Genomic DNA, 23,678 nt, shown 5'->3' with positions numbered 1-23,678 from the left:
GCACCTAATGAAATATATCAGAAAGAAGCATATTATGCATATGCAAATCAATTCTCCGAGGGGGGCCACCGACAGATCGGCAGTCCATCACAGCATAAACTGTATTTTTTTGGACTGTGGGAGGAAACCAGAGGAAACCCATGCACACACAGAAAGAACATGCAACCCCAAGCAGGAGGGACCTGGACCGCTCCACCTGGGAATCGAACCCAGGACCTTCTTGCTTTAAGGTGACAGTGCTTTAGTTATTAATAATGATAAGTTCAATGTTTATAGCACTTTTCTTATACTCAAGGTTGCATTACAGAGTCAGGAAGGAAAAAAAGTTCAGTGAGAAAAATGATGAAAGTATTGTGAAAAAAGAAAAGTTTTAAGACAAACTTTAAAGTTAGAAATATGTAATAGTTTCATAGAGTTTCATAGTTTAGGGGCCTTGATGCTGAAAGACAGCTTTATCCTATTCAGGGTCACAGTGGGTTCGATTCACTGGGAGAAATTTAGAAATCACCCTGGACAGGTTGCCAGTACAGCACAGGGCAAACACAGATTCACAGATGTGTATGCCAGTTTTGGAATGGTGTTCCCAAAGTGACCAGTGAGTGTATTTACACAGATCAGGCATAACATTTATGACCACCTCCTTGTTCTACACTCACTGTCCATTTTATCAGCTCCACTTACCATATAATAGCACTTTGTAGTTCTACAATTACTGACTGTAGTCTGTATGCTTTGTTAGCCCCCTTTCATGCTGTTCTTCAATGGTCAGGACTCTCCCAGGACCACTACAGAGTTGGTATTATTTTGTTGGTGGATCATTCTCAGCACTGCAGTGACACTGACATGGTGGTAATATGTTAGTGTGTGTTGTGCTGGAATGAGCGGATAAGAAACAGAGATGGATGAGCAATCGTCTCTGACTTTACATCTACAAGGTAAAACAACTGGGTAGGAGTGTCTAATAGAGTGGACAGAGTGGAAATGGTATTTAAAAACTCCAGCAGGGCTGCTGTGTCTGATTCACTCATACCAGCACAACACACACTAACACCACCACCACCATGTCAGTGTCACTGCAGTGCTGAGAATGATCCACCACCTAAATAATACCTGCTCTGTGGTGGTCCTGACCATTGAAGAACAGGGTGAAAGCAGGTTAAAAAAGCATGCAGAGAAACAGATGAACTACAGTCCGTAATTGTAGAACTACAAAGTGCTCCTATATGGTAAATGGAGCTGATATGCACAAACGGCTACAAATGCTTTTGTTTATTTTAAGCTTAAGGACTTTTATACTAAAAATTTTGGAGCGACAGCAACTCGGAAGCACGTGGTTACAACCAAAGCAGCATACTGTACTATCTTACTAAATAGGATGAGAAAAAGTACACTACCGCAGTACTGTCGCGTACTATCTAGTGCGTGAGTATGCTGTTTGAATGAGGTTGCATGAGATGTAACCTAAACTACTTGAACACATTGTGGTTGGATGTGAACTATAAACCGCATGACAGTTTTTTACACTTATTTGTTTTGTAGTATTAATACTCTGATTTGATCTGTGGATCTATATGAAGTTAACCACGTGGTTGTATTTATTTATTTGGGAGAAGAATGGACTATTTACCGGACTGTAATAACAGATATAAAGATGTGGAGTACTGGAATGATCGCTACAAAACCGAGGAGAGTTTTGAGTGGTTCGGCGATTTCTCTAAATTCCGACACCTCCTGGTCCAGTATATAAAGAAGGAGGATCGCATTCTGATCCTGGGTATGTAGAAACTCTGCCTTACTTAAATAAGAGAATTAAACTTTTAACACGTTTTCCTGACCAAGTTTATCAGGTTCAATCCATATACACAGTTCACCACATTTATTATTATTATTATTATAATTATTATGAATATACCCAAGTATGTAAAAGTTCGAATAAAACAAGCATGCAATATTTTTTATTTAGTAGTATTATGTTTTATTTAGTCATTTCAATTTCAATGCATGAGTTATGGATGTCACTGATCCATAACTAATTACTCGACTCAACTGATCCATAACTCCACTCTCTGATTCTTAACTCCACTCACTGATTCATAACTCCTTTCAACTGATCCATAACTCCTTTCAACTGATCCATAACTCCACTCACTAATTCATAACTCCACTCACTGATCCATAACTCCTTTCAACTGATCCATAACTCCACTAACTGATTCATAACTCCACTCACTGATCCATAACTCCTTTCAACTGATCCATAACTCCTTTCAACTGATCCATAACTCCACTCACTGATTCATAACTCCACTCACTGATCCATAACTCCTTTCAACTGATCCATAACTTCACTCACTGATTCATATGTTCACTCACTGGTCCATAACTCCAGTCACTGATTCATAACTCCTCTCACTGATTCATAACTCCACTCACTGATTCATAACTCCACTCACTGATTCATAACTCCACTCAATGATCCATAGCTCCACTCACTGATTCATAACTCCACTCACTGATTCATAACTTCTTTCAACTGATCCATAACTCCTCTCTCTGATTCTTAACTCCACTCACTGATCCATAACTCCTTTCAACTGATTCATTACTCGACTCAACTGATTCATTACTCGACTCAACTGATCCATAACTCCACTCACTGATTCATAACTCCACTCGCTGATCCATAACTCCACTCACTGATCCATAACTCCACTCTCTGATCCATAACTCCACTCACTGATCCATAACTCCACTCGCTGATCCATAACTCCACTCACTGATCCATAACTCCACTCACTGATTCATAACTCCACTCGCTGATTCATAACTCCACTCGCTGATCCATAACTCCACTCACTTATTCATAACTCCACTCGCTGATTCATAACTCCACTCGCTGATCCATAACTCCACTCACTGATTCATAACTCCACTCACTGATCCATAACTCCACTCACTGATTCATAACTCCACTCACTGATTCATAACTCCACTCAAGTTCTCCTACTTAGAAAGATGAGAGAGGTCTGTAATTTTCATCATAGGTACACTTCAACTATGAGAGACAAAATGAGAAAAAAAAATCCAGGAAATCACATTGTAGGATTTTTAAAGATTTTATTTGTAAATTATGGTGGAAAATAAGTATTTGGTCAATAACAAACAAGCAAGATTTCTGGCTCTCACAGACCTGTAACTTCTTCTTTAAGAAGCTCTTCTGTCCTCCACTCGTTACCTGTATTAATGGCACCTGTTTGACCTCGTTATCTGTATAAAAGACACCTGTCCACAGCCTCAAACAGTCAGACTCCAAACTCAACCATGGCCAAGACCAAAGAGCTGTCGAAGGACACCAGGAAGAAAATTGTAGACCTGCACCAGGCTGGGAAGAGTGAATCTACAATAGGCAAGCAGGTTGGTGTGAATAAATCAACTGTGGGAGCAATTGTAAGAAAATGGAAGACATACAAGACCATTGATAATCTCCCTCGATCCCGTGGGGTCAAAATGATCATGAGAACGGTGAGCAAAATATCCCAGAACTACACGGAGGGACCTGATGAATGACCTGCAGAGAGCTGGGACCAAAGTAACAAAGGCTACCATCAGTAACACACTACGCAGAGAGGGACTCAAATCCTGCAGTGCCAGGCGTGTCCCCCTGCTTAAGCCAGTACATGTCCAGGCCCGTCTGAAGTTTGCCAGAGAGCTTATGGATGATCCAGAAAAGGATTGGGAGAATATCATGTGGTCAGATGAAACCAAAATGGAACTTTTTGGTAAAAACTCAACTCGTCGTGTTTGGAGGAAGAAGAATGCTGAGTAAACACCATACCTACTGTGAAGCATGGGGGTGGAAACATCATGCTTTGAGGCTGTTTTTCTGCAAAGGGGACAGGGCGACTGATCCGTGTTAAGGGAAGAATGAACGGGGCCATGTATCGTGAGATTTTAAGCCAAAACCTCCTTCCATCAGTGAGAGCATTGAAGATGGAACGTGGCTGGGTCTTCCAGCATGACAATGATCCCAAACACACCGCTCGGGCAACGAAGGAGTGGCTCCGTAAAAAGCATTTCAAGGTCCTGGAGTGGCCTAGCCAGTCTCCAGACCTCAACCCCATAGAAAATTTGTGGAGTCCGTGTTGCCCAGCGACAGCCCCAAAACATCACTGCTCTAGAGGAGATCTGCATGGAGGAATGGGCCAAAATACCAGCTACAGTGTGTGCAAACATGGTGAAGACTTACAGGAAATGTTTGACCTCTGTCATTGCCAACAAAGTTTATGTTACAAAGTATTGAGTTGAACTTTTGTTATTGACCAAATACTTATTTTCCACCATAATTTACAAATAAATTCTTTAAAAATCCTACAATGTGATTTACTGGATTTTTTTTCTCATTTTGTCTCTCATAGTTGAAGTGTACCTATGATGAAAATTACAGACCTCTCTCATCTTTCTAAGTAGGAGAACCTGCACAATCAGTGGCTGACTAAATACTTTTTGGCCCCACTGTACAGTATATTCACTCACTGTTCCGTAACTCCACTCACTGATCCATAACTCCACTCACTGATCCATAACTCCACTCACTGATCCATAACTCCACTCACTGATCCATAACTCCACTCACTGATCCATAACTCCACTCACTGATCCGTAACTCCTCACTGATTCATAACTCCACTCACTCACTGATCCATAACTCCACTCACTGATTCATAACTCCACTCACTCACTGATCCATAACTCCACTCACTGATTCATAACTCCACTCACTGATTCATAACTCCTCACTCACTGATTCATAACTCCACTCACTGATCCATAACTCCACTCACTGATCCATAACTCCACTCACTGATCCATAACTCCACTCACTGATCCGTAACTCCTCACTGATTCATAACTCCACTCACTCACTGATCCATAACTCCACTCACTGATTCATAACTCCACTCACTCACTGATCCATAACTCCACTCACTGATTCATAACTCCACTCACTGATTCATAACTCCTCACTCACTGATCCATAACTCCACTCACTGATTCATAACTCCACTCACTGATTCATAACTCCTCACTCACTGATTCATAACTCCACTTACTGATCCATAACTCCTCTCACTGATTCATAACTCCACTCACTGATTCATAACTCCACTCACTGATTCATAACTCCACTCACTCACTGATCCATAACTCCACTCACTGATTCATAACTCCACTTACTGATCCATAACTCCTCTCACTGATTCATAACTTCACTCACTGATTCATAACTCCACTTACTGATCCATAACTCCTCTCACTGATTCATAACTCCACTCACTGATCCATAACTCCACTCGCTGATCCATAACTCCACTCACTGATTCATAACTCCACTCACTGATTCATAACTCCACTCACTCACTGATCCATAACTCCACTCACTGATTCATAACTTTACTCACTGATTCATAACTCCACTCACTGATCCATGACTCCTCTCACTGATCCATAACTCCTCTCACTGATCCATAACTTCACTCAACGATTTATAACTCCACTCACTGATTTATAACTCAACTCCACTCACTGATTTATAACTCCACTCACTGATTCATAACTCCACTTACTGATCCATGACTCCACTTACTGATCCATGACTTTACTCACTGATTCATAACTTCACTCAACTGATCCATAACTCCACTCACTGATTTATAACTCCACTCACTGATTTATAACTCCACTCACTGATTCATAACTCCACTCACTGATCCATAACTCCACTCACTGATCCATAACTCAACTCACTGATTTATAACTCCACTCACTGATTTATAACTCCACTCATTGATCCATAACTCCACTCACTGATCCATAACTCCACTCACTGATCCATAACTCCACTCACTGATCCATAACTCCACTCACTGATTCATAACTCCACTCACTGATTCATAACTCCACTCACTGATCCATAACTCCACCCACTGATCCATAACTCCTCTAACTGATCCATAACGCCACTCACTGATTCATAACTCCTCTCACTGATCCATAACTCCACTCACTGATCCATAACTCCACTTAACTGATCTATAACTCCACTTACTGATTCATAACTCCACTCACTGATTCATATATTTACTCACTGATCCATAACTCCACTCACTGATTCATATATTCACTCACTGATCCATAACTCTACTCACTGATCCATAACTGCACTTAACTGATCCATTACTGCACTTAACTGATCCATTACTTCACTCATTGATCCATAACTCAACTGATCCATAACTCCACTCACTGATTCATAACTCCACTCACTGATTCATAACTTTACTCACTGATTCATAACTTCACTCAACTGATCCATAACTCCACTCACTGATTCATAACTCCACTCACTGATTCATAACTTTACTCACTGATTCATAACATCACTCACTGATTCATAACTCCACTCACTGATTCATAACTCCACTCGCTGATCCATAACTTTACTCACTGATTTATAACATCACTCACTGATTCATAACTTCACTCACTGATCCATAACTCAACTGAACGGATCCATGATTCTACTCAACTGATCCATAACTCCACTTAACTGATCCATAATTTCACTCAACAAACTGATCCATAACTCCACTCATTGATACATAATTAATGTTAGTGAAATGTTAAAAAGTGAAAAACATTTATAGGTTTTGTGTACAAAGGACGCTTTTGTGGTAACTGTAGAGTGTTAAAAACTTAATTCAGTACATGGAAAAATAGTTTGCTAGCTTTTATAGACGAATGTATGCAGTCTATGTAGTAAACAGATTTGGACTGCAGGTGGCGCTGCAACATGAGGTTTAAGACCAAGGACATTTAATCACGGACTGAAAACTGTAATATAGTAATGGTTTAATTACGTGCTTTCTTTGTATAGGTCCTTTATTCAGCTTATTTTCTTTAAAATGCTTTTTAAATGCATTAAAAATATTGTTAAAAGTAATGTACCAGGATCTTAATGTCAGAAATAATGACAAAACTTACAATGTTCTCAGACTGCAAACGTCGTTTTGTTTGTGAAAGGGAGAGCTAACGGTGATTGCCTAGTTCACACTACACGATTTCTGCCCTGATTTTCGCTCGCCGGCTGGTTGGCGCTAGATTTGCCGGCTCGGAAGCAACTCAGTGTTCGCTCGGCGATCGAAACTCGGCTCTCAATCGCTATGTGTGAACTACTCAACAAATCGATCCGAGCGGCTCGATCCGAGCGGCTCGGTGAGCGCTCAGCGACCGAAGAGAGATTTCTAGGTTGTCGAATATCTGGATCTGAGTTTCCCGACTGGCAATGAGTGCTATGTCGAACAGCCAGTGAGAACGTAAGATACGGTGTGAGGGGAAACGCAGGGGAGGAGTTGTAAAAAGGTTGGACAGGGGCATAATATAGTTTATATCAGAATACATCGACACATAAAGTTTTACAGTATTTCTGACAGTATTGTTCTCTACAAAACATAACACCGTTGCATTGCAAAAAAATTTTTTTTAATAATCTCCAACTCACTATACGTAGAATCCATGCTGTTCGCGTAGCCCAATCCACTCAGATTCATTTATTTTTCTACTTGATTTTACGCTGCACATCAGCGCACAAACAACTTTGATCGCTCGCTACTTGTTGATGTGCATTTTTGGACGTAGTATCGATAAACCTTTCGTTACTTCTCGCATTTGTTTTTGTGACAAAACGTAGTTTAGGAGACCAGAGAAGCTCGCCTGTGATTCCACTTGGTGATAGATGGTGTAGTGTGAAACCCCCTATCTCCGACCAGTCGTGTAGTGTGAAAGCCACACCGACTTGAAAGACTCCCGATTCCAAGAGATCCAGTTGTGTAGTGTGAACTGTACAGCGACCTGACGACTTGGAAAGTCGTGTAGTGTGAACTTGGCATAAGCAAACCTTATAGTACTCAAAACGTTCACTATAAAATCAGACTAAAAATAAAACTTACCGTGAAATACCGTGATACAAAGTTTTGGTCATACCGCCCAGCCCTAGTACTAGGTTTAAAAATCTTTTAATTAAATAAAACGTTTATTTCCCTACGTCTAGAGGGCAGTGTTGCTCTGTGTGCGAATTTTGGTGTACCTTATTTGGTAACTATTCCCTTGCATAGCTTTTAATATGTATTGGAAAAAGATTTGAGGAATTGACATTGTGTAAGCCTTTTCCTTGTGCTGCAAGATCATGTTCCTAAGACAGCTTGTTCTTTAAGACCATAAACTCACCCCCCTCCCCAGACGTACAGGAAATTCAGGGCATAGAAGAGAGTTAGGCATTGATGAGCGGATCTAATCCATCACCAGCAAAACAGCAAGCAAAATAAACATAAGAAATGTCATGAAAGTGTCTTAAGAGACAACATGGTACAGTATTTGTGCCATGTCCATAAAATTTACTCTTTTTTTTAGGTTATCAAATTTTAAAACACTATGCAATAGCCAATGTCATAGTAAGCATTACCAAATGCATTTCTGATCATTCACATTTCAAGCTTTTAAGCCTCTGTAGTTACAGCATTTATCGAGTGGAAGCTCAATTTAACAGACTAAAAGGGGGTGCAGTTAAAACCACCTTCATTGTTCTACACTCACTGTCCATTTTATCAGCTCCACTTACCATATAGAAGCATTTTGTAGGTCTACAATTACTGACTGTAGTCCATCTGTTTCTCTGCATGCTTTGTTAGCCCCCATTCATGCTGTTCTTCAATGGTCAGGACCCCCACAGGACCACCACAGAGCAGGTATTATTTAGGTGGTGGATCATTCTCAGCACTGCAGTGACACTGACATGGTGGTGGTGTGTCAGTGTGTGTTGTGCTGGTATGAGTGGATCAGACACAGCAGCACTGCTGGAGTTTTTAAATACAGTGTCCACTCACAGTCCACTCTATTAGACACGCCTACCTAGTTGGTCCACCTTGTAGATGTAAAGTCAGAGACGATCGCTCATCTATTGCTGCTGTTTGAGTTGGTCATCTTTGAGATCTTCATTAGTGGTCTCAGGACGCTGCCCATGGGAAACTGTTGGCTGGATATTTTTAGTTGGTGGACTGTTCTCAGTCCAGCAGTGACAGTGAGGTGTAAAAACTCCATCAGCATTTATGGCTTGGTTTTAGACCCCTTTCCAAAATATGTCCAGTCAATTAAATTAGTCAGATAGAGCTCTAGCAAAAGGCTTAGGTTTTTTATCTATTTTTAAAATTTTATTTACAACCCCAAATCAGAAAAAGTTGTATGGAGGACAGTATGGAAAATGCAAATAAAATAAAATGCAGTGTTCCTTACATTTACTTTGACTTTTATTTAACTGCGGACAGTTTGAACCCAAGATTGGGCAGTTGTAGCCTAGTGGATACGGTACTGGTTCGGTTATTAGAAGGTTGCTGGTTCAAGCCTCACCACTGCCAGGTTGCCACTGGTGGGCCCTTGAGCAAGGCCATTAACCCTCAATTGCTCAGATTGTATACTGTCTCAACTGTAAGTCGCTTTGGATAAAAGCGTCTGCTAAATGCCGTAAATGTAATGTAAATGTAAGATATTTCATGTTTTGTCTGCTTAACTTCAATTCATTTGCTAATAAACATCCATTTCTGCATTTCAGGCCTGCAACACATTCCAAAAAAAGTTGGGACAGGGCAATTTAGGGCTAGTAATGAGGTGGAAAAACTAAATAATGATGTGATTCCAAACAGGTGATGTCAACAGGTGATTGTAATCGTGGTTTGGTACAAAAGCAGCATCCAGGAAAGGTCTTTAGTGTCTTTAATGAGCAAAGATGACCAGAGGATTTCCAGTTTGTCAACAAATACATGAGAAAATTATTGAAATGTTTAAAAACAATGTACCTCAAAGAAAGATTGGAAGGGATTTGCATATTTCTCCCTCTACAGTGCATAATATCGTTAAACGATTCAAGGAATCGGTAGGAATTTCAGTGCATAAAGGCCAAGGGTGCAAGCTTAAGCTGAACGCCGTGATCCTCAATCCCTCAGATGACACTGCATCAAGAACCACCACTCAACAATAGCTGATATAACGACATGGGTGAGGGATTACTTTGGCAAACCTTTGTCAATCATTACAATACAGAGTTACATGCACAAATGCCAAATGCAAAAAAAGAAGCCTTATGTTAACCATGTCCAGAAGCGGCGTCGACTCCTCTGGGCTCGGAGGCATCTAGGATGGGCCGTCACACAGTGGAAATGTGTATTGTGGTCAGATGAATCAGCAATTCAGGTCTTTTTTGGAAAAAATGGACGCTGTGTGTTCCAAAAGCCAGGGTCTGTCATGGTATGGGGCTGTGTCAGTGCCCTTGCCAAAGGCAATTTACACTTCTGTGATGGCAGCATTGATGCAGAAAAGTACATTGAGATCTTAGAGCAACATGTGCTGCCTTCAAGATGTCATCTTTTCCAGGGACGTCCATGCATTTTTCAGCAAGACGATGCAAAACCACATGCTGCACACATTACAAAGGCATGGCTGTGGAAGAAGAGGGTACGGGTACTGGACTGGCCTGCTTGCAATCCGGACCTGTCCTCAATAGAAAATGTGTGGAGAATTTTGAAACAACAACGACCCTGTGTTGCAGGCCTGAAATGCAGGAATGGATGTTTTTTAATAAATAAGATCAAGTTGAGCAGATAAAACATGAAATATCTCAGGTTCATCCTGTCTGAAATAAAAGTCAAAGTAACTGTAAGTGTGCATTTTCCATGCAAATCTAGTGTTAGTGTTACTAAGTCTATATATTAAGTGTATATTGTTGGGTATAAATCCATTGTAAATCAAATCTACAACACAGAACGGTGTAGAAAAAGTGGAAAGATTTGAATACATTTTAAATGTATTCTGTACTGTTGGTAATGAACCAATTAGACATATTAATTAGAATGGAAGGTTTTGGTTTGCAACACAGCCGGTGTCAGTTACTGCTATCCTTTGAGCTCTGGATTCAGAAGGGATAAATTGGCTTATAAAATCTACCCTGATTTTGTCTTCAATTTTATTATATACTAGACTGATCACCTCCAAACCCGCACACAGGCTCATACAACCGTGCCCACACCGAGCTGCAAAACACACACTCGGCCCCAGCGCGCCCTGCCCACGCAGTGTTTGTGCACAGAGCGAGGGAGGAATACGAATCAGAAATTGTGGAACAAATCCTGGACTGACAGGAGAGGAGACGAGGCAGAAGGCTCGCCGCTGTCTCATCAGTTTCTATGAGCAAAAAAAAAAAAATGCAGAGATGAAAATTGGAATCAGCCTTGAATGATGTTGAATGAGTTTTCCACACAGTAGTCAGAGAATGAATGAACGCACAGGGTATGAGAAGTGGGCAAAATGGAAAAGAGAAGAGATACAAAGACAGGAAAAAAGAAATTGGAAGCAGGATGAAATATTATGCTGGTAATATTTCAGAAATTATGACATTTCTGCTATTCAACATATTCTGAAATACATTTATTATAAAGAATCATCATGCACTGAGTCATGCATTAAGTTAACATTTCAAATCAGTTAATGGGCTGAATCACAGCGGTGTCACAGACTCTAATTGGCATGCTTTAAAATGACCTTCACCATGTGGAAATGTAATGTTTTAGGGAGCATACAGCAAACTAATATAATCAGCATAACAATTTGAGTGAAAATTTTACATGGATTTTTAGAGCTTTTTCATATTTGCTGTAATGACATAATACACTCAGCCCTACTGTATAGCTTTGGAATAAACTGTATCAGTAATTAAGCCTTTTTTGACAAACAATAGTGCCCAGCCATTAGAATGCTTTCCCACAGACATACACCGATCAGCCATAACATTAAAACCACCTCCTTGTTTCTACACTCACTGTCCATTTTATCAGCTCCACTTACCATATAGGAGCACTTTGTAGTTCTACAATTATTGACTGTAGTCCATCTGTTTCTCTGCGTGCTTTGTTAGCCCCCTTTCATGCTATTCTTCAATAGTCTGGACCACCACAGAGCAGGTATTATTTAGGTGGTGGATGATTCTCAGCACTGCAGTGACACTGACATGGTGGTGGTGTGTTAGTGTGTGTTGTGCTGGTATGAGTGGATAAGACACAGCAGCGCTGCTGCAGTTTTTAAATACTGTGTCCACTCACTTTCCACTCTATTAGACACTCCTACTTAGTTGGTCCACCTTGTAGATGTAAAGTCTACGATAAAGAGACGATCGTTCATCTATTGCTGTTGTTTGAGTTGGTCATCTTCTAGACCTTCATCAGTGTTCACAGGGCGCTGCCACGGGGCGCTGTTGGCTGGATATTTTTGGTTGGTGGACTATTCTCAGTCCAGCCGGGACAGTGAGGTGTTTAAAAACTCCAGCAGCTCTGCTGTGTCTGATCCACTCATACCAGCACAACACACACTAACACACCACCACCATGTCATTGTCACTGCAGTGCTGAGAATCATCCACCACCTAAATAATACCTGGTCTGTTGTGGTCCTGTGGGGGTCCTGACCATTTAAGAACAGGGTGAAAGCATGCTAAAAAAAAGTATGTAGAGAAATAGATGGACTACAGTCAGTAATTGAAGAACTACAAAGTGCTTCTATATGGTAAGTGGAGCTGATAAAATGGACAGTGAGTGTAGAAACAAGGAGGTGGTTTTAATGTTATGGCTGATCAGTGTTTATCATAGTCTTGTGAGAAGCCTATACCAGGCTACTGGTATAACTGACATGATCATGATGCCATATAGTGCAGCGGTCCCCAACCTTTTTTGCACCAGGGACCGGTTTCATATAAGATATGATTTCACGGACCGGTGGGGGCGGGAGGATTTAAAATAGAAGATGGAAATGGAAAATCAGTGTGAATCCTGAGCTTTTTTTCAATGCAACGAGATGTTGCTCCCACCTAGTGGTGATTAGAAACAACAACACCCGAAGAGTATTGGAAATTGAATTGCTCTTGTAGCGATCTCTAATTATTCATTCCCTCTGCGCTGCCCGATAATAAATGACTGGTGGTTGAGGACCACTGATTTAGTGCATAAAGGATTCACTCTATAGCCAACACTTCTCTGATTGTGTTTGAGGTTAAATCTGAGGACAGTTGATCTTTGTGCAAGGCTCTTAACCTTTGACTTGGCAGTTCTCAACCTCGGGTCAGGGTCTCCACAGGGGTTTGCCTGAACTGCAGATTGGGGTCACATGATATTTTTACGAGCCATTTTGCAAGTGTATTATTGTGAGAGTAAGTTTTTTGCATGCCACAATTCTATTAACTTTGTGACTGGAGTTCCAAATTGAATAAACAGCCAATCATGAAAATATGAACCATGTGGACAACACTAGTGGCTCAAGTTTTAATAAGAAACTTACTTACTTACAGTACTAATAAAAGGATTTGAAAGGATTGTGATAATTTTGTGGCTATAAAATGGAGTTACTGGCCAAAAAGGTTAAAAATACCTGGTTTAACTGGATTTACTTCTAACTGGTTTGCATAAAAAGCATCTGTCAAATTAATAAGTGTAAATGTACAGTGCAGTGCTGCATTTTTCAGTTCAGGAGCTTTAGTGATATGTAGATTATGTTTACCATTTAGTGATACGTAGATTATGTAAATTGAGGCTGGTACTGTCAGCAGATCCAGAACTCTGTTTATTCTTGCAGGACGAGTTACAAATGTGCTGATTCGATCAGTATTCTTCAATGTTAGCAGGAATATCATTTTATTTAGGAAATAAACCTGCCACCTTTACTTCAGAGTATGAACTGGTTATATTAAACCACATTAGTGTACTAGTTATTCTACATACAAGTTTTATATTGCTGTTTTTATTCATGGACAGGGCATTTAAAATAAAACACAGTATCCTCTGTGTATGAAATTGTTAGCACTGTCTTCGTAGAATTGCAATCAAAAGCAGTCTTTTAGCAACTTAGCATGCTGGCTAGCTAAAGCTTAAATCTGATTGTACTATGTGTGTGGTAAATTATGTAATTAAATTGTCAGTAATTCATTTAAAAGTACCTAAATGTTTTTAATAAATCATGAAGCACATAAAGCTGGAATTTGTGTTAGGTATGTTAATATCATCATATGTATATAAATTGCAAAAATATGAGCAGCTGGCAGTTAGCTTAGCATATATGAACCTGAGTAGGAAACTGTCAATTTTAGAAATAAACATGGGTATGTATATTGTGTATGTATATGTACTGTATATGTATACATACACCGACTAGGCATAACATTATGACCACTGACACGTGAAGTGAATCACACTGATTATCTCTTCATCACAGCACCTGTTAGTGGGTGGGATATATTAGGCGGCAAGTGAACATTTTATTCTCAAAGTTGATGTGTTAGAAGCAGGAAAAATGAGCGTAAGGACTGATTTGACAAGGGCCAAATTGTGATGGCTAGACGACTGGGTCAGAGCAGTGGTCAGTATCTATCAAAAGTGGTCCAAGTAAGGAACAGTGTTAAACCAGCGACAGGGTCATAGGCTCATTGATGCATGTGGGGAGCGAAGGCTGGCCCGTGTGGTTCGATCCAACAGACGATCTACTGTAGCTAAAATTGTGAAGACATTAATGCTGGTTCTGATAGAAAGGTGTCAGAATACACAGTGCATCACAGTTTGTTGCGTATGGGGCTTCATAGCTGCAGACCAGTCAGGGTGCCCACCAGGATGCACTATGGGAAGAAGACAAGCCGGCAGAGGCAGTGTGATGCTTTGGGCATTGTTCTGCTGGGAAACCTTGGGTCCTGCCATCCATGTGGATGTTACTTTGACACGTACCACCTACCTAAGCATGGTTGAAGACTATGTAAACCCAGAGCAAAAATGGTTCAGGAATGGTTTGAGGAGCACAACAACGAGTTTGAGGTGTTGACTTGACCTCTAAATTCCCCAGATCTCAATCAAATAGAGCGTCTGTGGGATGTGCTGGACAAACAAGTCCGATCCATGGAGGCCCCACCTCGCAACTTACAGGAGTTAAAGGATCTGCTGTGAACTTCTTGGTACCAGATACCACAGCACACATTCAGGGGTCTAGTGGAGTCCATGCTTAGATGGGTCAGAGCTGTTTTGGCAGCAAAAGGGGGACCAACACAATATTAGGAAAGTGGTCATAATGGTATGCCTGATGCCATGAAACATTTGAAACATTATATATACGTATATATACCGTATATATATAATGTTTTAAATGTTTCATGTTCTATGTACAAGCAGTAGAATAAGCCACAGACAGATAAAAAGTCCCAATAATACAAAAAATAAAACATACCGTGAAACCGTCAGAATCTTTTTGGTCATACCGCCCAGCCCTACTACACAGAAATCGCCTGATGCTGTTTGTACCACCGACTATAAAGGAAATTGAAGACTGGTACATTTATGGTACATTTATGTTTTTTTCGACAGTATGTTTCAAACTAAACTGGATCAATTACTCCTGGAGATACTGATCAGGCAGTGCGAGATCGCAGCGTGAGGCAGGGAGCATGTGAAGACGATTCTGGTAACAGCTCTGAGTTGTGACTTGCGTGTCCTTAGATGTTTTTTTCCGCACAGTCAGAGGACAAACTCACATTCATTACCCTTAATGCTGACACTGTGGAAAGTGTGTGTGTGTGTGTGTGTGTGTAAGTGTGTGTGTGAGTACAAGCTGCAGCTGGTGTCAACAGCCATCCCTTTTCCCCCACTACTTTTCTAGAACCTTCTCTCACTCCTTAGAATCTAAATGAGTTCTTTTTGGCCTTGTACTCTGTTATACCCCAGAAATTGATTCTGGAGCTGACAGGTACATGACAGGGTATTTACATGGTAACAAAACTAAGTAGTACATTTGCTGAAAAAAAGTTCTGTATTGTAATGTAACTTTGTGTCATGACGTCTTAATTCCCCAGTGAACAAAATATCATTAACTATGTTTGGTGGCTTCTCTGTGCCCATATATATTGGGCCAGGATGATTGCATTCACGACTGAGCTGTTACAAGTAATAAGTGTTTGAACTTCTGCTTTGATTTATTATTATTATTAGTTGTAGAACTAGTATCTCATGAAGGTCACAAAGAAACCTCGAATTAAATTTGAAACAAATCTAAGGGACAAAAATGTGAATGTTTTTGCAGCACTTTTTCAATAAAACCATTTAAAATGTTCCAATAATTTTCATGTTTTTTGTACCACCTGTCTAAAGTTAGGCTGTAACAGAGTTCTAACTGGAAACACTGGGCCAAACAGAACTTAAAAAATTAACAAATAAAACAGACATAACGAGTAGGGATGTAACGATGCACCACAAGACAGTTAAAAATCGATTCACATGTGTAACGATTCAAATCGGTTTACATGTAAAATGAATCGATATTCACTTTAAACAGCAGAGTGCACTGGCATTATTCACCTCGCCTGGTTGACGTCACTACAGGGTTGCCGGGCGGCACAGTGGCTAAGTGGGTAGCACTGTTGCCTCACAGCAAGAAGGTCCTGGGTTCGATCCCCAGGTGGGGTGGTCCAGGTCCTTTCTGTGTGGACTTTGCATGTTCTCCCTGTGTCTGCGTGGGTTTCCTCTGGGTGCTCCGTTTTCCTCCCACAGTCCAAAGACGTGCAAGTGAGGTGAATTGGAGATACAAAATTGTCCATGACTGTGTTCGATATAATCTTGTGAACTGATGAATCTTGTGTGATGAGTAACTACCATATCTGTCATGAATGTAACCAAGGGGTGTAATACATGATGTTAAAATGCTAATAAAACAAACAAACAAACTACAGGGTTGCCAGGTTCAAAATTTTCCAGCCAAATTTATTTGTGAGGCATTGTTTTGCATAGTTTGTACCTACCTCAGAAATAAAATGACATTCATTATTTAGATAAATAAAATATAAGCACAAATAGAGTATTTTTTTTTAAAGATAAATAATAAAAGGAAATTTTATCATTTGTCTTCAATTTCATTTTGTTTAAAAAATCGGGAAAAAATCGTATCGTGAACCCAGTATCGTGAATCGTAAAACATGACATTAAAATCCTAATAAACAAATGGTTGATTAATATCATCACTAGGGATGTAACAATACACTCTACCCACAATGTGATGCGATTCACGATACTTAGTTCACGATACGATTTTTTCCCCTATTTGAAAATGAAGACAAATTCTGACAAAGTTACTTTTTATTAATTTTCTTAAAAAAATAAAATAAAATACTGTATTTATGATTACCTTTTATTTATCTAAATAATGAATGCCCTTTTATTTCTGAGGTAGGTACAAACTATGCAAAACAGTTTTGAATTAAGCCCAATTTGGCTGAAAAACCCAGAATCTGGCAACCAGGCATATAGCGCCAGTGACGTCAACCAGGTGAGGTGTATAGTTCCAGTGCCCTCTGCTGTTCAAAGTGAATATCGATTCATTTTACATGTCAAATTGATTTGAATCATGGAATTTTTTAATCGGTTATTAACTGTCTTGTGGTGCATCGTTACCTGCCTAATTACACGTCATATCATACAGCCATAAATGAAATGAATAGTAAATTACAGCCTATTGCTTTGTTAAACACATAACCGCTACGACATGGCTAGCATTAGTAAGCATACATTGCTAATTTGGTGGGATTCTACAAGCTGCTGGAAGATTTGTGGTTTTCAGCCTGGAATTCCAGACTGGTTTCTCTTCAGAGCTGCACATGCTGCTAATCCCACTGCTGCTGTAGTGTAGTGTGTGGATGCGTCATTCTGTGACCGAGTACAGCTGTGCAATTTATGAATGAATGGATGAATGAATGAATCAACACTTATTCAGGGATAAATGAGTGGGTTCGCTGTATGTGGGTGGTGTGTATGTGCTTTATGTGAGTCATCTTCATCTCTTCCTCTCATCTGATTGGCTGAGGCAGGAGTGCAGAGGATGCTGCAGTCTTTCGGGGGTTACCCCCACTGCTCTTTTTCACACATTCAGAAACTCGCTTCTGTGCTGCAGTTTGTGATTAAACCTTGTGAATAGACAGTGGAGTTTATGGACTGATCAGCCTTTTCTGGCTGATGCTAATTTAACAGTAGCTGATAACCAATTGCCAATTTTATTGTGTTTCTTTTAATTAGTTTTTCTATTAAACTGTTTAATAATGACAGTCTGTGCCTGTGCAATACTTTAGATTTGGAAGTAGAGAAAGCGCTAATAGTTGTACCAGTTGAGATTTACACCGATCAGCCATAACATTAAAACCCCCTCTTTGTTTCTACACTCACTGTTTATTTTATCAGCTCCACTTACCCTATAGAATCTGCATTTGTGTGGAATAACAGTCAAAATCATTCTGAAGGCGTCCACATGTATTTGTTTAGCTGGATTTTACTCCTGTTTCACTTTTAAACTTGTGTGATAGTTAAGTGCTGAGAAAATATGAGAATCAGCTTTTTCGAGAGACTTATATAGTTATACCGTTATACTGATATACGACTCCACAGAATGTCTCCCTCTCTTCATCCTCCATCTGTTTTCTGTTTTTTTTTTTTTTTTTTTCACCATATCGAGAAAACCTCTCATCTGTTAACACTGTTATGCTAATGGTACCTGGCTAGCTAGTGAGCTATACCAAATCTGCACAACGCTCAATAGCGCTTTTAGCGGTGAACAATATTATATGATTTGCTGCCTATTGAAGCTTACAGCTGTTGTATTAACTATGCTACGGTATGGCTGTGTATGAAAAAAACATACTGTACGAGGATTTAAAGCCGGTATACGGAATGTACCGTTATATCACCCAGCACTACAAGTACACATGCCTGGAACCTTAAAAGAAATTCTTACGCAAGACAACACAAGAACAGTTTTAACCCACCTCAGCCATAAAAATAGAATGAAAATATATAATGGACCCAGATTATAAAGACAAGATACAATAGGCAGAGTCAGAGATAACACTGATCATGCCATAAAAGAACGTTGTGAATGATTTGTCAGTGAGCTCTTGAAGGGATTTTGGTAGACAGGACACGTTTGAAAAGATTCACCACTTTTTCAACTTTTTATGATTTGCTGAAGTCCTACAGCCTTACAGATGTTGGGTTTCTAGTAATGTAGTGTTTCTAGGAATGTAATGTTTAGATTCAATTCAACAGGGAGTAATCAAGTCTGGGTGTGTGCTATGTAGCTGAACTTAATCATCAGTTGATGACAGGTGGGACAGAGGCTCGGCAGGTAGCGCTGTTACCTCACAGCAAGAAGGTCCTGGGTTATATTTCCAGGTGGAGCGGTCCAGGTCCTTTCTGTGTGGAGTGTGCATTCTCTCCCCATGTCTGCATTGATTGAATCTACAACCCCAAGTCAGAAAAAGTTAGGACAGCATGGAAAATGCGAATAATAAAAAAAAAAAAAACAGTTTCTTACATTGACTTTGACTTTTATTTGATTGCAGACAGGATGAACCTGAGATATTTCATGTTTTGTCTGGTCAACTTCATTTCATTTATTAATAAACATCCATCCTGCATTTCAGGCCTGCAAAACATTCCAAAAAATGTTGGGACAGTAAAGCATTTACCACTTTATAATGTTACCATTCCTTTTCACCACACTTAAAAGACGTTTTGGCACCGAGGAGTCCAAGTGATTTAGTGTTTCAGCTTTTATTTTGTCCCATTCTTCCTGCAAACACGTCTTAAGATGTGCAACAGTACGGGGTCGTCGTCGCATTTTCCATTTCAAAAAACGTCCCTGGAAAAGATGATGTCTTGAGGGCAGCACATGTTGCTCTAAGATCTCAATGTACTTTTCTGCATTAATGCTGCCATCACAGAAGTGCAAATGACCTTTGCCGATGGCACTGACACAGCCCCATACCATGACACACCCTGGCTTTTGGACTTGTTGCTGATAACAGTCTGGATGGTTCTTTTCATCTTTGGTCCGAAGCACACGCCGTCTATTTTTTTCCAAAAAAGACCTGGAATGCTGGTTCATCTGAGCACAATACACATTTACACTGTATGATGGTCCATCCTAGATGCCTCAGAGAAGTCGATGCCGCTTTTGGACATGGTTAACATAAGGCTTCTTTTTTGCACATTAAAGTTTTAAGTGGCATTTGTGCATGTAACTCTGTATTGTAGAGCTTAACAAGGGTTTGTCAAAGTAATCCCTCACCCATGTGGTTATATCAGCTATTGTTGAGTGGCGGTTCTTGATGCAGTGCCGTCTGAGGGATCGAAGATCACGGGCGTTCGGCTTAAGCTTGCACCCTTAGCCTTTAAGCACTGAAATTCCTCCTGATTCCTTGAATCGTTTAATGATATTATGCACTGTAGAGGAAGAAATATGCAAATCCCTTCCAATCTTTCTTTGAGGTACACTGTTTTTAAACATTTTAATAATTTTCTCACGCATTTCTTGACAAACTGGAGATCCTCTGATCATCTTTGTTCATCAAAGACTCAGCCTTTCCTGGATGCTGCTTTTCTACCAAACCATGATTACAATCATCTGTTTGGAATCACATCATTATTTAGTTTTTTCACCTCATTAACAGCCCTAAATTGACCCCATCCCAACTTTTTTTGGAATGTGTTGCAGACCTGAAATGCAGGAATGGACGGTTATTAATAAATGAAATGAAGTTGAGCAGACCAAACATGAAATATCTCAGGTTCATCCTGTCTGCAATCAAATAAAAGTCAAAAAAGTAAATTTAGGTAACTTTTTTTAGGCATTTTTATTTTATTTGCATTTTCCATACTGTCCCAACTTTTTCTGATTTGTGGTTGTATTTGTTTTTCCCAGAGTCCACGTGTAAGTTTGGTAAATTGAAGAGACAAAATTGCCCATGATGGTGTTTACCGTTGAACCTGAACTGATGAATCATGTGTAACCTGTAACTACCTGCCATGTCATGAACGTAACCAAAGTGTAGAACATGACGTTAGAGTTCTAGTAAACAAACCGTCATCAGTTAATGAAGGGTAATTTGTTATTTGAGTGACTAAGGGGATTTTTTTCACAAAGGGGCTAGTTTTTGTTATTTTCCTTTTTATTAAATTGTATTTTTTTTTGTTTACTTTTATGTCCATGGTAAATTGTAAGTTCTGTAACGTATGCAAATAAAAAAAACACATTATGACGGTGACAAATACTTTTTGTACAGCTCGGTATCTGTCAAGTATGGACATTCCCGGTAACAATGTGATTTTGCTGTTGAGTGCTTCTGGATAATCTCAAGCACTTTTTTTGCAGTGTTTGGTCATTAAGATTCTATGGGGGAATTTATTCAAGGACAAGGCTTAATCAGTGTCTGGAAACGAGCCCAGCGCAATCTCGTAGAGAAAAAATGATTAGGCAGGGTACTGTGACTAGAGTTGGAGAGAGAGGTTCGGTGGAGTGAACAATGTAGAATGCAGTAATGTTTTCTTTAGTCCAAGCACGGTGCAAAACGCAACATAGAAACTCCTCTTTTTAACGTTGTGTTGTTTCATTTGCATTACTTGAGCATGTAAATATGACATCTCTGTCCTGATTAACAGACAGGCTGAGAAAGTATTTTGTACCACAGACATACGACGACGGGGGGCGTTAAATTGGACTCAAACTCATGCACACACTTACACCATCATATCCAAACCAACATAATCTTTTTTGATATTTCTTTATGTACACTTATACACCGATCAGCCATAACATTAAAACCACCTGCTTGTTTCTACATTCTCTATCTATTTTATCAGCTCCACTTACCATATAGAAGCACTTTGAAGTTCTACAATTACTGACTGTAGTCCATCTGTTTCTCTGCATGCTTTGTTAGCCCCCTTTCATGCTGTTCTTTAATGGTCGGGACCACCACAGAGCGGGTATTATTTAGGTGGTGGATCATTCTCAGCCCTGCAGTCACATTGACATGGTGGTGGTGTGTTAGTGTGTGTTGTGCTGGTATGAGTGGATAAGACACAGCAATGTTGATGAAGTTTTTAAACACCTCACTGTCACTACTGGACTGAACCAAAAATATCCAGCCAACAGAGCCCCATGGGCAGCATCCTGTGACCACTGATGAAGGTCTAGAAGATGACCAACTCAAACAGCAGCAATAGATGAGCGATCGTCTCTGACTTTACGTCTACAAGGTGGACCAACTTGGTAGGAGTGTCTAATAGAGTGGAAAGTGAGTGGACACGGTATTTAAAAACTCCAGCAGCGCTGCTGTGTCTGATCCACTCATACCAGCACAACACACACTAACACACCACCACCATGTCAGTGTCACTGCAGTGCTGAGAATGATCCACCACCTAAATAATACCTGCTCTGTGGTGGTCCTGGGACAGTACTGACTATTGAAAAACAAAACAAAAAAGTATGTAGAGAAACAGATGGACTACAGTCGGTAATTATAAAACTACAAAGTGCTCCTATATGGTACGTGGAGCTAATAAAATGGACAGTTAGTGTAGAAACCAGGAGGTGGTTTTAATGTTATGGCTGATTGGTGTATGTGTGTATATCAGTTAAAATCTATTTTATTACTTTTAAAATATATGTATTCCTTACCCGTATTTAGAATAATAGTGATTGATTGAATAATGACAGTAATAATATTATATGCAAGTAGTAATAAAAATGTGTTGTGTGTAGACGTGTGTTTGACATCCACTGTCACTCATCTGGTGACACATATTTCTTTATCTCTCATGCTCTCTCATATCTCTCAGTTAGTTATAGTTAGTGATATTTCCTATGTGTCCAGACTTATATATATATGCACATCGATCAACCATAACATTAAAACCACCTCCTTGTTTCTACACTCACTGTCCATTTTATCAGCTCGACTTACCATATAGGAGCACTTTGTAGTTCTACAATTACTGACTGTAGTCCATCTGTTTCTCTACATACTTTTTTTTTTAGCTTGCTTTCGCCCTGTTCTTCAATGGTCAGGACCTCCACAGGACCACCACAGAGCAGGTATTATTTAAGTGGTGGAGCATTCTCAGCACTGCAGTGACACTGACATGGTGGTGGTGTGTTAGTGTGTGTTTTGCTGGTATGAGTGGATCAGATACAGCAGCGCTGCTGGAGTTTTTAAATACTGTGTCCACTCACTGTCCACTCTATTAGACACTCCTACCTAGTTGGTCCACCTTGTAGATGTAAAGTCAGAGACGATCACTCATCTATTGCTGCTGTTTGAGTTGGTCATCTTCTAGACCTTCATCAGTGGTCACAGGACGCTGCCCATGGGGCGCTCTAAGTCCAGCAGTGAGGTGTTTAAAAACTCCATCAGCATCAGTCTTATCCACTCATACCAGCACAACACACACTAACACACCACCACCATCAATATTTTCAGTGCTTTATTAGCATGTCAAATATTCATTTGTATTGAAAACTTTTTTACTAACTAAATAATAATAAAGAGAATAATTGCATAAAATCTTTTGACTCTGTGTTTAGGCTAAAATAGGAAAAGAAAGGAAAGAAAGTTGAGGATAGGACTGCACAGAGCTGTTATAAAATCTGTATGATTTCTGTATATAAGTGTCCAGCAGCCGCAGATCTAACCTTCCTAATATAAGGCATGCATGATGCATCCAACACTA

General features: G+C 39.9%; 1 protein-coding gene across 2 annotated transcripts in view; it reads left to right on the top strand.

Annotated features, from left to right (window-relative positions):
• Positions 1 to 1,588: 1,588 nt before the first annotated feature.
• ece2a (endothelin converting enzyme 2a) overlaps positions 1,589 to 23,678 on the top strand; it is a 75,481-nt gene continuing 53,391 nt past the window's right edge. For both annotated transcript variants that reach the window (XM_062987963.1, XM_062987962.1), the window contains exon 1: positions 1,589 to 1,774. In XM_062987963.1, coding sequence (XP_062844033.1) covers positions 1,615 to 1,774 — 160 coding nt within the window. In that variant the 5' untranslated portion in view covers positions 1,589 to 1,614. The remainder of the gene's footprint in view (positions 1,775 to 23,678) is intronic.

Source organism: Trichomycterus rosablanca, chromosome 25, assembly GCF_030014385.1.
Source record: "Trichomycterus rosablanca isolate fTriRos1 chromosome 25, fTriRos1.hap1, whole genome shotgun sequence".
Classification (NCBI taxonomy): Eukaryota; Metazoa; Chordata; class Actinopteri; order Siluriformes; family Trichomycteridae; genus Trichomycterus; species Trichomycterus rosablanca.
Note: the sequence above shows the minus strand (reverse complement) of the source record. Positions and strands in the feature narration are given on the sequence as shown.